Source organism: Liolophura sinensis, chromosome 1 (genome assembly GCF_032854445.1).
Source record: "Liolophura sinensis isolate JHLJ2023 chromosome 1, CUHK_Ljap_v2, whole genome shotgun sequence".
In the NCBI taxonomy this organism is placed as follows: Eukaryota; Metazoa; Mollusca; class Polyplacophora; order Chitonida; family Chitonidae; genus Liolophura; species Liolophura sinensis.
The window spans coordinates 34547009-34563467 of record NC_088295.1 but is presented as its reverse complement, the minus strand read 5'-3'; the positions used below and the strand labels follow the sequence as shown (position 1 = coordinate 34563467).

Here is a 16459-nt window from a genome sequence, read left to right as displayed (position 1 = left end):
TAGATGTGTCACCATGCCTGTACTGATAAATGATGGCCCTGTATAGATGTGTCACCATACCTGTACTGATAACTGATGGCATTGTATAGATGTATCACTGTACCTGTACTGATAAATGATGGCCCTGTACAGATGTGTCACCATACCTGTACTGATAAATGATGGCCCTGTATAGATGTGTCACCATACCTGTACTGATAAATGACTGGCCCATTAAAGATGTATCACCATACCTGTACTGATAAATGATGGCCCTGTATAGATGTATCACCATACCTGTACTGATAAATGATGGCCCTGTATAGATGTATCACTGTACCTGTACTGATAAATGATGGCCCTGTATAGATGTGTCACCATATCTGTACTGATAAATGACTGGCCCATTAAAGATGTATCACCATGCCTGTACTGATAAATGATGGTCCTGTATAGATGTGTCACCATACCTGTGCTGATAAATGATGGCCCTGTATAGATGTATCACCATACCTGTACTGATAAATGATGGCCCTGTACAGATGTGTCATCACACCTGCACTGATAAATGATGGCCTTCTATAGATGTGTCACCATACCTGTACTGATAAATGATGGCCCTCTATTGATGTGTCACCATACCTGTACTGATGATCCAGTATAGATGTGTCACCATACCTGTACTGATAACTGATGGCATTGTATAGATGTATCATCATACCTGCACTGATAAATGATGGCCCTCAATAGATGGATCACCATACCTGTACTGATAACTGACTATAGCCTAGTAAAGGTTTATCACCATAGTTGTACTGATAACTGAAGGCCCTGCATAGATGTATCGGCATATCTGTACTGATAACTGACCATAGCTCAGTAAAGGTGTATCATCATACCTGTTCTGATAAGTGACTGACCCATTAAAGATGTATCACCTTACTTGTACTGATGACTGACTATAGCCCACTACAGATGTATCACCATACCTGCGCTGATAACTGACTATAGCCGAGTAAAGGTGTATTACCATAACTGTACTAATAACTGACTGTAGCCCAGGACAGATGTAGCAGCATACCTGTGCTGATATCTGACTAGCCCAGCACAGATGTATCACCACACTTGTATTGATAAGTGACCATACCTCAATAGAGATATGTTGCCACGCCTGTACTGATAACTGACTATAGCCAGTACAAAGATGTCACTGTACCTGTGCTGATAGCCACTGATAACTGACTATAGCCCAGTACAGATGTGTCACCACACCTGTACTGATAACTGACTATAGCCCAGTACAAAGATGTCACTGTACCTGTGCTGATTGCTGGTGCATCTTGTCAGATCTTTCACTTGTGAGCTTTTAATGATTGAGACATAATTGCTGTTTTAAACACAAGGAAATGTGAAATGTGATCAGGTTTTTATTCTGGAGGTATGTCTGCAGCAATAAATTACTTCCCTACCTGGCATAAAGAATTGTTTTATTTGTCCATCTCCTAGAGTGTGTATGTCTCTAACAATTGGTCGTTGGTAAATATGAGCATTTATTTAATCGAGTATTGATGTGTCAAATGACCTTGCTATGCTCAGTGAACATTGCCATATTCTGTAAGTTCAGTTGTGAATTCAGGTGGGACCATTGATGAAGCCAGCAAATCCCGGTACAATTAATGTGGCTGTGGCTGCCTTCCATGATGGCACAGCGCGTTGAAAGGCAGCGTGTTTAACATCAGTGTGAGTAATAAACTCTGTCACTGGGAAGGGTAGAAGGGGTGGGGGAGCTAATTCTCTAGGCATCAATAATCGTGGCTTAGTGCAGCATCCAGGCTGAGTGACAGAGCATAGTCCGCCAGTGTAGGTAGAGAGAACAACTCGCCACTCACCAGCTCACATTCGGCCAAGGCAGACTGGTTGTCATTTCAGTGAGATTTGTGCTCCGGCAACCAGAAAGAACTATAAGTCAATCCCCAACTCAATGCTGCCAACTCAATAGCAATAACAGTGTGCAGTTGACAGACTAGGGCTATGGCTACGATATAACGGTATGTGTGCGGCAGTGTAGCTGGAGTCTGGCGCATTGATATAGGGGGCCCACGCGGTGGTGGCTGCTGACTGAGCCTATGTTGATATAGTCGGTAGTAGCGGGTGTGTGGAGGGAATCATTGATCGGCCAGTGTCGCGGCCGGACTTGGCTCTGACGTAGTAGCCTCATGTATTCCTGTGTAATGGTGTTGGCTGACCGCTCTCCAGCCAGACTCAGCACGGACACCGTTGTCTGATCCAAGGTAAGAGTCGGCTTTGTTGTGTCTGCCTGTCCGTTATGCCGGCGTGATGCCGTAACACGGGCGCTGTTTCTTCAGCGCCTGTAAGGCTCGCCGTACTCAAGGTGCGGCACACACGTGTAGTACATGTAGTGTCCCCTCCCACCCCAGGGCTCCTGCCTGCCTGCCTGCCTGCTTGCCCCCACGCCTGCCTAATGGGGCTACATGACTATGTTATGATCTGGTCTGTTGACATAAGCCATAGCTGACCCAAAGTACATTGCACTTGAGGCAGATGGCATGGCAGATTCCATGGTGCATACAGATCGTATTCCTTGCTGTACAAATTACCTTTTTACCAGTTGTGCTGAAGCAGCCACTAGGGTTGTAGGTACCAGCGCAGTGTAATTGTGTATGTGTGTGTTGCTTGCTAGCCTTGAGATTCTTGCTGTAGGAAATATGTTCACTGTGCTCACTCAGCAGATCTGTATCACAGATCATTGATGTGAACTTTCATGTATGCATCTGGTGACTGAATTTACAACATGCTGTGATTTTTTTCTCATTTTTTTTTCTTTCTTTTTTTTTTTACGATTCCTCTTGCATTCGATTGTTGGGAAATATTCTGCTTAGCCTGCTCTAGTTTGTCTGTAGGGTAAAATGAATTGATTGGTGAGGTTATTGGGGTTAGTGGACCTGTCTAGGACGTAATGAGGAGTGCATGGCAAGCTGTCACACTGGGCTGTGGTGCCATGTGCTACCCATCCTGCACTTGTCCAGCCTGCTGGCTCTATCGCTATCCAGCAGTCCATATGTAACCTATCCCTCTGATGTGACAGGCCTCGCTCTGCTGGTCATGGGATGTCTTATCTTCTGCCACAGTATGTATTTGCGGTTTTATTCTGTTACGCCACACTGCCTTTCTAAAGCTTCAGAAGCTGTATATATATATATATATATATATTTGGGGTTTTATTCTGCTACACCACATTAGCTTTTTGGGAATTGTATTTTACCGCACCATACTAGATTTCCTAAAGCCGTATGTATTTGGGGCTAATTTCTGCTACAAGATATATGTAAATGTACATGTATTTCTTCGGCCACAGGTTGTGTGTTGGCCTTTATTCTGATATAGTATGTTGGATATTCTTTTGCAAAGAGTATATTTTGGGTTTGATTCTACCCCATGATTTCTGGTTTTCTCCTGCCACAGGCTGTGTATAGAGCTTTAATCTGGTACAGTGTATCAGGTATTCTTTCGCCAGATTGTGTATTTTGGGTTTTCTTGTGCTACATGATATGGGGTTTTCTTCTGCCAAAGTGTGTATTTTGGGTTTTCTTGTGCTACATGATATGGGTTTTTTTTTTTGCAAAAGTGTGTATTTTGGGTTTTCTTGTGCTACATGATATTGGGTTTTCTTCTGCCACAACACATGTATGTCAGGTTTTCGTAGACTGCCAACAGATCTTATTAAACTGCAGAATGTATACTATTTCTCCGCTACAGTTGAAGTTACGTGGACTTGTGTTTGATTTCATTGTAATATAGTATGTAATCCGTGGGCCAGTTCTGTTACATAGACATGTCATGTTCTTTTGGGCTACATACTGGTAGCCAAATATTTTGAGTCTTTCTTTGTTACTGTATTTGAGTTGTGTATTTGAACCATAAGCATCGGGAATGTTGATCATTTTGCCATTATACTATTAGTGGCATACATCTGTTTTATACTGGGGTGTAAAATGTTTTCGTATTTTGTGTATAACATCAAATCAGAATAGGAAGGGTACGGAACTCTGTATTAATTAAATATGACTGAAGTAATTTAGTATATTCAGAACATGTATTAGAATTTCCACTTCTCAGCTTTCCCTGATTCTGGTCAGTATTTATCTGCGATATTAATATATCCTGAAACTGAGCTTGCCATCTGCTGTAGATTACCATCTTGTTCATGTGGCGTGGCTGTCCATTTAAAAAAAGAAATGCAGAAGCCCATTGCTGTATGTATGTCCATGTAGAGTGGGAGTTGACCATCTGCTCAGCCGCCCCATCCCTCCCCACTCTCCCCCTCCAGCCTGCTGGGTGCTGAGGGAGGTGATTAGTAGTTTATACGTAGCTTATTGCCATCAATTCCATGGGGCCAGGAAGGCAGTGACATTGTTTAAGAGGCCTAGAGCTTCTTAAGGAAGGAGGAATGTGTGTAATCTAGTTGTGAGTGGCCGTGGTTTTTGTACAGCGAATTGGTTGCGTCATTAGAGCATATTGTGGGCTGTCAGGGCTGTAGCCGGCCAACTACGTAACAGTTATTGAGCGGTGCTATGTGGGAGGGAGGAGGGAGGGAGGCATATGCATGCTTGCAGTGTGGCCTTCCTCCACTCACCAGCACAACACTGCGTCGTTGTCGGCTGCCTCAGCTGCCTCAGTCAGCAGAGCTTTGGGAGTGGGTGCGTTGGCGGGCTGCATTATAATGTGTGGCATAGAGCTTAGCTTGTGTGGTGTGCCTCCAGCAGACAGCAGTGTTTGTATTACATGTAGTTGTACTGGTTACCTGGCAGAAGAGACACAGGCTTCCCACTACTGAATGGTAGGTATATAGGATAACCAACATAGGGTGTAGGCCAAACCCCGTGTCTAGGGCTCTCCTGGTGGGCCAGGGTAATACAGGACAGAAATGCTGCCTCCAAATTACATTAGCTCCTGCCTGATTGTTCTAAGGCTTCATCCCCTACTGGCCAGTATTGATTGTGCCCTCCGTCAAAGCAGGACATTGTAAGGGCATGTGGCTGCCAGCCATGGTCTGCCCTGTCTTTAAGCCTGGGTCAGAAAACGAATAAGCCAGTTTTTCCAATGCACACTCTCTGATGTCTACATGTTATTATTTGTTTTTTTTCTGTTTCCTTCCCCAGAAGCAGTCAATGGGCATGGAGTGTCAGGGGAGGACGGGATGAATACTGCCAGCAGACGGAATGACCCTCTCCACCAAGTCAAAGAACACTTGGATGCGTTGTCACTCTCCACACATGGTAGCACTGCTGGGAGTCCGGGAACGCGGGCCGAGGATAAGCCCCTGAGGAGCAGTCCTGCCTCGACCACACTCAGACCCCGTTCCGGTAAAGAGTACCACCGCATAGACCGCCGCCGCCTGGCTGACGACCACAGCCCCAGCTCCTGTCCCATCACCCCCCAGTCCCCATCTACGGCTTCCATCTTTACCTTTGATACTCCAAGTTCCCCGTCAATCCGCAGTATCCTGAGTCGTGAGAGCGAGTCTCCCGCCAGCTCCCCCTCCATCATGAGAAACCCATACCCTTGTCACTCCTATGTGAACCTGGGGAAGGGCTCCGACAACCGACCCAACCTGTATGTGAACATAGACATGACACCCCCCAACTCCCCCTTCAGGAGAACTCACATGCCTCTAGAGCAGATTGACCCCCAGTTAAATTATGCAGAAATTGATTTGTCTCAGGCTGGTTCTGACAGATCACGAAAAGCCAAAAAGGGGGTGCAGAAAGCAGCAACAATCGAGTATGCTATGATTGACATGGTAGCCACGGCTGCAGTGTCCAAGACACGCAAGGAACAGGACAGTTTACGGTGTTCAGGGCGCAAGTTTTCCGCCCCAGCCTCTGTGATTGTTAAAGAACGACGGACTCTAGGCAGTGGATCATTTAGGGAGAAGGACAGGGCAAGGAAACTAAGTACCAGCTCTGTAGACTCCAATGGTTGACCCAAGTCTTATACTTTAGCCAATTCCCTTTCTTTCTTTTTTTTTCCTTTTCCTTTTCAATTTTGAAATTGCAGTAGGTATTGGTTAGCTGTGTTGTTTTGACAGGGAGCTAGTTCTCCTGCCCTCCCCCACTGCCACCTCCCCTGCGTGCTGGGCAGCTTCCCTCAACCTGGCTACCTGTGGCTCACAGGTAAATGTACTAGACCAGTTCTTTTGGAGGCAGCGCTGGGACCAGGCCAGTCCATTTCACATAAAGCAGGTAGTTTCTCGTGTCACAAAGGTGCTTTCCTGATGCAGGAACATGGTGATCAAAGTGATAACTAGTGACCTCTCCTCCCCCCAACTTAGGAGAGGCCAACCCAGGTTGTGTCAAAGCCAAATCAGTCCACTTCATTTGCCCATGTCAACTGAGTGTCATCGGTACAACTGAGCAGCTTTGGCTGCCAGGTAACGGTGTTGTTGTTGTTGTTGGGACGTATGACTGACCAAGATCACACAGACTTTGAGAAGGCCAGTGACCTCTCCTGTATATAGTGTATTTTTATCACAATTTGTTACGTGTGCAGAATGGAAGGATAAATGGTAATTGATTTGAATGGTGGGTGATAAATTTTGTATAGGCTGTGTGGATAAGAAAATATGATGTAAACCATGAAAGATAAAGTTCAGATGATCTCTATGACATATTACACAGATGAATGATGGATCAATGTGAAAGGAATGATCTCATGTCTACATGTTTTGTGCAAGAAGGATCAGCAGGAATTAGTACAGTTATCAGATTTTATGTGTGAAACTGAACAGGACTGTCTTGTGCTAAGATAGGTTGAAATGCGTATACAATCATCTGTGTCACCTCCATGAGTTATACAGCTGAACTTCTTTTCATCATTTATGATTCACTTTTGTTAGCTGTGAAGGTTCTCTTTTCCAAATCATCTCGCATTTTTGTACTGAAATTTCGCCATCTCCTAATGATTTAAAGTGGACAAAAGTTTCAAATATCAAATTATTTTTAAAATTTAACAATGAAAGTGGGTCCTGGATGTCTCAAATAACATAAATGTATGTAGGTATCTGTACAAGATTTTCTAGTGCTATCTTGATTAGAAAATGGCCATGCAAGTTTCCAGTGTATATGTATGTATACTTGTGAGGCCTCTGTTATCTAAGTTACCGTACCACTTCACTGTTTTACACTTGTTTATTTGTTTTGCTAGATGGACTGGATATTTAGTTTTTGTCAGTCTCCATTTTTTGTAACATTTATAATGAATGTTTTTTATCTAATATGTTGAATTCTGTAACCTTGGCAACACATATTCACAAATGGTTAAATCTGTTAACAGCAGTTTTCATCATATTAGCCAGAGTTGCACATGGATATCACATGCAAGTCTTGTAAAAGTACAGCATATTGCTCTTATAATGAATAACAACACTCATTTTTAATTTATGAACTTCTGTGTGTACTATAGAGCTAATGCTCACAATTGTTTTGCTTAGTTTGATTTTATTATTATTGATAGCTCCAATTACATGGAGAATATTCTAGCGATGTTGATGTATGTGGAGTGGATATTGAATAACAAACCAGGGTACATTTGGTCTCAATAATAAATCCGCTGAGAGATGTAAAATCTGAGACAATTCCTGGTAGAATAGAAATACTAGCCTGATTAAATGTGTACTTTAGGGTAGATGAAATGTCACTGGTAAACAGTGTGCTAGTTTAATTCCCAGTTGGATTTTTGATACCCAAATCTCTCCAGCAATGCTGTGCAACAACACATAGTGTAATGCAGAACGATTCCAGCAGAAATGCTGACACTCTTAATACTATGGGGGACAGTTTTGACAGAGATGCTACAGATATTGGTACAGAGGAGGAGAGCTTTGACTAAGGTGCTTATTTACTGACTCAGGCTGGTGTTGAAACATGGGAGAGCTTTAAAGAAACGGTGTAGAAAAAACAGAACTTTGAGAATTTAGATTAGTAGTAATCTTAGTCAAAATTAGTGTCGTTGCCATAGTAACATGCATGTACACCCACTCGGAACATATTAGAGAGCCAAACATAGCAAGGTTAGACAAGACTAGACAAAGCATACACACACTTGTACAAGAGAGCATCAATTGCCTTTGTGAATCCTGTACATAATCGGCATCTTGCATTGATTTGGAGCACCATGGTTTGTGCAGTTGGCCATGGTATTGGAGCTTTGCAGATGACATATTGTGTGACGCTCATTGAGGATATCTGTAACAGATCTGACATCACTGCATTTGCATGGGCGTACGTTATTATTGCCTGAAACGAACAGATTATCTCTGAACTGGGTTAAAATATTGATTCATAGCGTAAATGTGTTAACGTTTGATACACATGCCAAAAGCATGAAGCTTTGTGTACAACTGTCTACTATAGCGGACACAGGAATCTTACTCCGACTACATAGTGCCTGGGTTGGGATCAGTGATGTTTTCCTGAATCATAATGCATTGGTTATTTACCATATCTCTAATTAGGTATCTACATAGTCGTTGCAGCTGCAGTGTATGGCCTGGCTACATCTGTCAGTAACCTGAGTATCAACTGGTACACACTGTGCATTTCTAACATACATGTTCTGGCAGATCCAGCATCCGTAAGCATCACAGTAGGACTGTTGTCTCCTCAGCTTAGTTATGCTGCTGTAAGTGATGGGGAGCTACCATAAATCACCTGCAATTTCATGGACTAATTGCTCGGCAGTACGAAGAGTAGTACAGAAGGTTATTTGTTGGTGAACAAGCATGTGAGGTTACATGCATGTGATGTACTGTTAACCACATAAGATTTCATGTGATTTTTTTCACCAACTTAGCAATTATGGCAAGTTGATTCATTAGTTGGTGAAAAATTCTATGACGTTCAAGTTGATTTACTGCAGAAGTTTGCGAGGTGTATCACTGTGTACATGTAAAGCCTGCAGATGTCTCAAAGCCCAGCTCCCATTGTGACTGGGTTAGAAACAACATTCTAACAGCTTTTTTTTAATCATAGGCCAACTCTCGTTATTACTCCTCCTGGAAACTACACTTGTAGTTTCTCTTTATCTGTACTGGTACTGTCTGTTTTAGCAGTTCATTTCCCCATGGGGTTTTTAATCTTCACGTTTTGTTTGTCTCATGGCGTGTAGCTGTTCGAAGTGAAATGACCCTATGGCGGCCACCATTTTTGCTGTAACTGGTTGCAATAGAAAACCCTCTAACCTTCTGTTTCCCTATGACTCCTCACACCTTGGTTTGCTCTCAGCAGGCTTAGCTTCTCATGATACCTACAGTGTGCCGTTTTCATCCGATGCCAACTTATCAGCACTGAGTGTCCTACTTTGGCAACATCAAGCTGCTGTGTCAGGCATATACATTTTTAATTACATTTAACATTTAATTGTATTTGTGTGTAAGCTGTCACTGTGTAGGGATGAGGTTGTCAGGTGCGGCTTTTGTACACCTCACAAGCAGCAGCCCTATGTGGCAGATAGTATTGATGTTTTATAAAGCTTATAGTACTGCATGTTGGCACTTTTAAAGAGCTGCACAGCCTTGCTTTAAGGGCCACTCTTCTCCTTGGTAGCTAATTATTGACCTTCATTGACAGGTCATCATGACCTGGCTGTGCTGTAGATTGTAGGTGGATTGTTGAAATCTGCAATCCTCTCATTATATCTTTGTGCAAGGCTGTATACAGTCCCCGTACCTGTCAGTACTAAGCTGTAGAAATCTGATGAGATGTACATGTGTGCATGTGAACAGGAGGAAGCTTTGTTAGTAACACTAATAATGTAGGCATTAACAGATGTCTGTAAGTATGTACTGTCTTCCGTACAGTGATGTGGAAGTGACCAGAACTAGCTATCTGTAGGGTTAGGTACATGTAAACAATGTACTGTCAGTTGTTGAAGACGGAGGTTGAGCTGAAACTATCTGTAGGGTTAGGTAAACACTGTGCTGTCAGCTGAAGACGAAGGTTGAGATGAAGCTATCTGTAAGGTTAGGTAAACACTGTACTGTCATATCATGCTGGAGGTTGAGATGAAGCTATCTGTAGGTTTAGGTAATCACTGTACTGTCAGATGAGGATGAAGGTCGGGATGCAGCTGTTTGTAGGTTTAGGTAAACACTACTGTCAGATGAGGATGAGTGTTGGGATGCAGCTATCAACAGGGCTGTGTAAATGTGTGGAACCTGAAGATACATGTAGGGATATCCAGTCTGGACTGAACAAACGGCGGATCTGAATTGAGCTGTAAGGATATTTGAATTGAGCTGTAGGGGTTTGAATTGAGCTGTGTACTACAGGAAGCAGTGGTTGTGTCACAGAATTTGTACTGCTATATAGCCAACACGGTCTTGGACTGTTCTACCTTATGGCTGATCTATGCCAGGAAGGTGTTAATGTCTGTTGCCTTGTACCAGGTTTACGTGGGCATCATCGGTCTTTCACACCGGATGACAGTGGTCATTAATGCTGCTCTTGTGCACAGTATAATGGCCGGCTACGAGCCAGTCTGCGTGGGTGGTTTGGACAGGCTGTTGTACATGTGGGAGTGTTCTCTAATCTAGCACACTGCTCCAAACTGCTTCACCAAGCTAGCCACTGTTGGGACACACACAGACCAGAAACAGGCAGGCTTGTTCCTAAATTTCTTCACTAGCATACATGTTCAGCTGTCCCTTCATGCAGACATCCCTCTATGGCTAGCTTGATTTGATACCCTGTTTGCACAGTCTTTGAGGACAGCTTAGAGAGAATGGGGTATGAATGCCAGCAGAAAGCACACTGGTGCCAGATTGCCAGAGTAGGCTGCAGGTTTCCTTGCATGCTGCAGCTTAACATACGAGAGAATTCCAGGCCATTATAATCAGTGTATTGATCTAACACTGAAAGATCGAGCTTGCTTTTTTCTTTTTTTTTTTCCTTTTTAATTCGCAGATATTGGTGTAATCAGCCTTGTGTAAATTACAAGTGCATGGGCTGTTGTCCTAGACATGCCCAAACACAATAGTACCAAGACACTGGCTAGTCAGAATTCTTGCATACAGACTCTGCCTTCATAGACAGCCAGAGAGTCCATGGACAATATCAGTAATCATTTCTCTACACATTTTAGTGTCCCAAGATGTATTTTGTACTTGAGTAATGTGTTTCTAGAATATCCACATTGAAAGGTGTCTGTGTTCTGCTCACCAAAACATTCTACATCTATGCACAGCTCAGTTTTGTTTTTGTTTCGTATTTTTCATTTACTAACATTTCGTTTTTTGTTCCACTTTTTTTTTTTTTTTTTTCCCTGGTGGTATTACCAAGTGTACTGAAAACCTGTCCTGCACTTGTTTGATATTGCCTGAAGATGTTAGTATTTTAAAACAAAACGTTGAGTTGTGTTAGTTTAAACCTACCAATTAGCATTTGTCACTTGACGCTTTAATAGCCTACAGTGTCTATGACTGGCAAGCCGGGGCTAAATGTGAGAAGGTTTTCTTGTTTAATTTCACCTGATATAATCAGACGCGTTCCACCCTTCCCATCTCCTCCTGTACCTGCAGAGTTCTGTGTTCAGAACTGAAAGATAGAAGAAGAAGAGTAGATTAATGAGCACGTCTCAATTATACCCTTTTATAGCTATTATATTAATCAGGCCCCAGGATCACGAAGCTGTCTCAGACATACTCCTGCACTTCATACAGTTAACAGGGCTAATATTGTGACTCATTATTATAAGGATTTTTATTTTAATACGATGTGCTAGACCAAAATTTATTCAAATCAACTTCAGGAATAACGCCAGAAGTTAAGACTAAGTCCGACTTACGTCTAGTTAAGCTACCTTTGTTATCCTGTGTCCTGATTCTTAGCACGGCAGACTCGTGGCCTAAGTCCAGTATAGACTGACAGTAATGGCACACCTTCATCATTCCTCATTATTGTGAACATTAACGATTTAAACCACAGGTGTTGACACAGTTAACTTGGTTGGCCCTAGTACATGGGGCATTTTATTGTGATTGAGAAAAGATAAATTACCTCTTTGCTTTTTATTGCACCGCTATTGTAACTGCTTTTTCTTGTTACATGTGCACTTTGATCGATGAAAAGATGAGCAGTTCTCAGATTGTATGCTTGTTGGAAGTGGGTCAGACAGTACAGTACTGTATTAACTCTGAGCAGTGAAGTGCTCTTCTCTACAGATAAGCCCTTTTTTTTTTTTAAATGTTGGGAATAAGCCTTTAATAGTGTTTGTACAAAATAGCAGATTTACAGACACCAGAGACCCATATCTTTACCACCCAAATACATCTGACACATTTGTACATGATTAAGATGATTTAAAGAGGACATTTACTGACGGAGATTTCATTAAAGGTCCTATACTGTTTAATAGTGATGATATGTGTACAGTTGTGTGAATGAGTTGAGCAGATGTGAGAGAAGTGTTTGTGCAGGTATCAGTACTAGAACATGTGTGACATAATGTTTTGATATGGTGTGGTGTATATATTTGTTTGGGTATATTGTTAAGGGTGTAGTATTTAACACGTGTGAGTGTGACAATGGGGGAAAGTGGTTTACTGTTTGTGCTGCAGGTCTGTATAACAGCAAAGTTTTCACTATTACACTGTACAGATGTATACATATATTAATCTCCAGAGCAGTAGTAACTCGCTCACTATGCTCTGTGGCTATGTACAGAATGCAAGAAAATGAAGGATCAGCAAAATTGGAGTTTTCTTTGTGGTATCCTGCACGTAAAGAGAGGACTACCATACAAACATAAGTCATGTCTTGTACATTTACAAGCTGCAGCATATGATATTTTATATATTCAGTTAGAACTGTCACCTGGAGCCAAACTACCTTGCTGGGCAATACAGCATTGTGGGAATCTTGGTGGATTATCCCGATATTCAGTCCTACAGGCATTAAGAGCCTATAATCTGATGCATTTGTATAATATACATGTACTCAAGCCGTGAGTTTATATCTGCCCAAATCCAACTGTATATCATTGTACTCAATTCACAAATACACACGTGATCGCGATGAACAAATCCCAGTTGTGAACAAAGAGCGCTGTGAATGACCCTTGCTGTCCACTCATGAGTGTCGCAGGCTAAACATTGCCTTCCTGAGATAAAACTTCGAAAAATTTATATTTTACCTTTTTGTACTATAGGTGCTTTCATAAGACGTGCGTGTACCAGTACATGTACCAGTAATTTGTATATTTATACAGACTTTTCATTGGAGACACGCTAAAAAAAAACAGTGCAAGTTGTGACATTTGGATGCTATAAATCCTGTGTGGCCATTATTAAAAATCGTCACCATATTGTACACGTAATGGTGGGGGCGGGAGGGGTTTTTCATCAAAGGGTGATACTGTAAATTCTTACTTACCAAAGATAATATGTTATGCTTTCTCTTTATTGTAAGACCATGTTGAATGTTATACAGTAGTGTACATGTATGTGTACAGATTGTGGAATCCACAATCTTGGATATGGAGACAGTCTCTCCAGTTTTTCTGTGTATCTTATATTGAGATGTTAACCTGTATCCCCAAATCACAACGTTATACATGTATATTACATGGATGTATTTTTATGTTGAATACTTACCTATGTGTTCGGCTGTGTCCGGTTTATTGGTATATGGAGAACTGGCTGTCAGATAGGTATATGGTTTGTTATGTTGATCTTGTTATGGGTATACTTGGTGTACATGCCATTAACAGCTACCTGTCTCTTTGTGTACATTTTGGACAATGGAAGTTTTGTTTGTATGTATTTTTTGTTCTGTTTTGCGTCCTGTTGTTCCACCATTGTGAGACAATCCTGGTATATACATATTTATCTAGATATAGGTGACTCCTCATCAGCACTGTTTTTTCCTCCATTCTCAGTCTGTATTGATGTTTTGACAAGTTCTGGGTTGTCCAATCAGACAACCTCAACCCATGGCACTAATCACCAATGACCATGCTTTAAGAAAAAATAAACACCACATAGGAAATCTACTTTACTCGTTTGTCTTTTGCAGTTTTTGTTTAATTTCTTTATGAAGTCAAACATTGTTAATTTTACCCGCTGAGTGCTTACCTGTGGGTATGCCAAATTCAGGTTTAGTCCCAGCTTTGGACAGCTTTTTCTCACATTGTGGAGCCTTGGTGGCAGTGAGAAGTTGATGGCACTTAGTAGACCACTTCCACCAACACAGCATACAAGTCTATCTCACAAGTTTGAAAATTTGTCAGTAATTTGCAAAATGTCAGTGGGTTATTATGGGTACTCCATTTTCCTCCACAACTGTAAACAAAATTGAGACTGCACATAACTGGAATAGTTATCTGGCAGGACAATCAGGTATTGATGTACTTGAGTAACTGGGGGTGTTGTAGCCAAGTGGTTAAGTGTTTGTCTTCACGCCATACGATATGATATACAAGATTCGACAGGGAATTTGTGGATTCTTGGCTCTCACTTTTCTTGGTACCTTGGTGGCAGTAAGCAATCAGTGACGCTTATCTGGTCATTTGTTGAAAACCATCTGTCTTCCACCAAAACTGTATGTGAGTAACTTGTCAAAGGTGGGAACTCCTCCATCCATAAATTTAACTGCTATTGGATAAGTGAACAATTTTTGAGCATCACATAACACAACCATCAAGTAGATACTCTATATGCTCTATACTCCTCTCCGGCCGCACGTGGGAAGGTCTGACAACAACCTGCGAATGGTCATGGGTTTCCCCTAGGCTCTGCCCAGTTACCTCCCAATCTTGAGTACGGCGTAAAACACCATACGGCGTAAAATACATAAACATATGCTCTATAATTGGCCTAAAAAGTAGACTGGTAAGGGCAAATCAAGGTCATTACGTTTGGTGATGAATGTTATATTTCCCCACTTTTTTATTCTTTCTTTTCATAAGAATTCTTAAATAGTAACAAATTACATGCTCCTTATCACCAGGGCTTGAGCAGAATTCGCTAAACACAAAAAGGAGGGATGTTCATTGCAATTTTTTGACATCGCTGGTGTAAGACTGTAAATTACAGTTACTGTCTGAGGTTGAGGTGTTCAAGCTAGATCACCCAGTCAATGCCGTCGTTTGTCACAGAGGTCGCGAAGCGACTGAGGTGACAAAAGATGGCCAGAACTTCATTCGCTTCAAGGAAGGCAAGTCGGACGAGTTTTTCTAAATATAAAAAATTCACCGTAATTAATACGTATACGACGCACATGCATAGATTTGTAAAACTATGTATTTCACTAATATATGAGAGATGTTGATATGGTCTTATATGAAGCTCTTAAGATGTTATCCACATGATGCCGTGGAAAACTACATAGTTTTACCAAATACGTTTACTTCGCATTATCGTTTATGTTCGCATTAATCAATTTAGTAAATTTTCGAACAGAGTTCAAAGGTACCCAATAAGTTAACTTACGTTAGCCTGAAAGAATGTTGTAAATTTTTGAGTTATACATGTACAGCCTTCAGACACTTTTTACCAGCAGAGCTTGATCTATTGAGGGACTCAAGGATTTATTTATTTATTTATTTATTTATTTCATTGGTGTTTTACGCCGTACTCAAGAATATTTCACTTATACGACGGCGGCCAGCATTATGGTGGAAGGAAACCGGGCAGAGCCCGGGTGAAACCCACGACCATCCGCAGGTTAGGGACTCAAGGAAAATGAAATTTCTCAACACGGCAATTTCTCTGAACACATACCACAGGTCAAAAAAAGTCCCCAGCAATGTACTATATACCCGTTTTAATAAATAATTTTTTGCAGATATATGAAACAACCCATTTAGAAGCTTTAATAAATATATTCTGATCATTGCCAATAACACATTTGCTGGAAAAAAAAGAATCCAGCAGCTCGCAAAATTTAATCCGCTATAATGAAAATGGAAACATGTTTATATTTAGTTGTTTTAAATAGTTGGTAAAAGGCCTAAGTTATTCTAAGCGGTGTTATTGTTGTTGAAAAGCGTCGACACCGAGAAAAGATAGTACGATGGTATGATGATGGCCTAACCCGGCTTACACAGAAGGGTGTAACGGGACTAGCTTTCTTGTGCTTATATTAGCACTAGCAAACAAGGAATACGCAATAGCTAAGATGGTAGAGAGCACGATTACGGACATGAGATTCGTTTTCAAATCTCGATGAGTGAAGCAGCTAATTTTTAAATGGAATCTGCGAAATTAGTTCGTCGCCTTAACACCTGGTACACGTCACTTCAACACCTGTGATCCGCTAGCAAACGGGTGGGTGAGTAGAATCAATGACCCACGGCTAACAATGTGTAAGAATCAGGTAAACTACGTACTTTGGTCATGCACTGACAAAATTTTAGGTCAGATATTTGAGCCACTGAGAGTTCTGCGGGTCTGTGGTATGTATAG

At 41.6% G+C, this 16459-nt stretch overlaps 1 protein-coding gene across 1 annotated transcript in view; it reads left to right on the top strand.

Annotated features, from left to right (window-relative positions):
* LOC135468660 (uncharacterized) overlaps positions 1-14037 on the top strand; it is a 50370-nt gene extending 36333 nt beyond the window's left edge. The window contains exon 7 of the mRNA XM_064747036.1: positions 5160-14037. Coding sequence (XP_064603106.1) covers positions 5160-5983 — 824 coding nt within the window. The 3' untranslated portion in view covers positions 5984-14037. The remainder of the gene's footprint in view (positions 1-5159) is intronic.
* The last annotated feature ends 2422 nt before the right edge of the window (positions 14038-16459 follow it).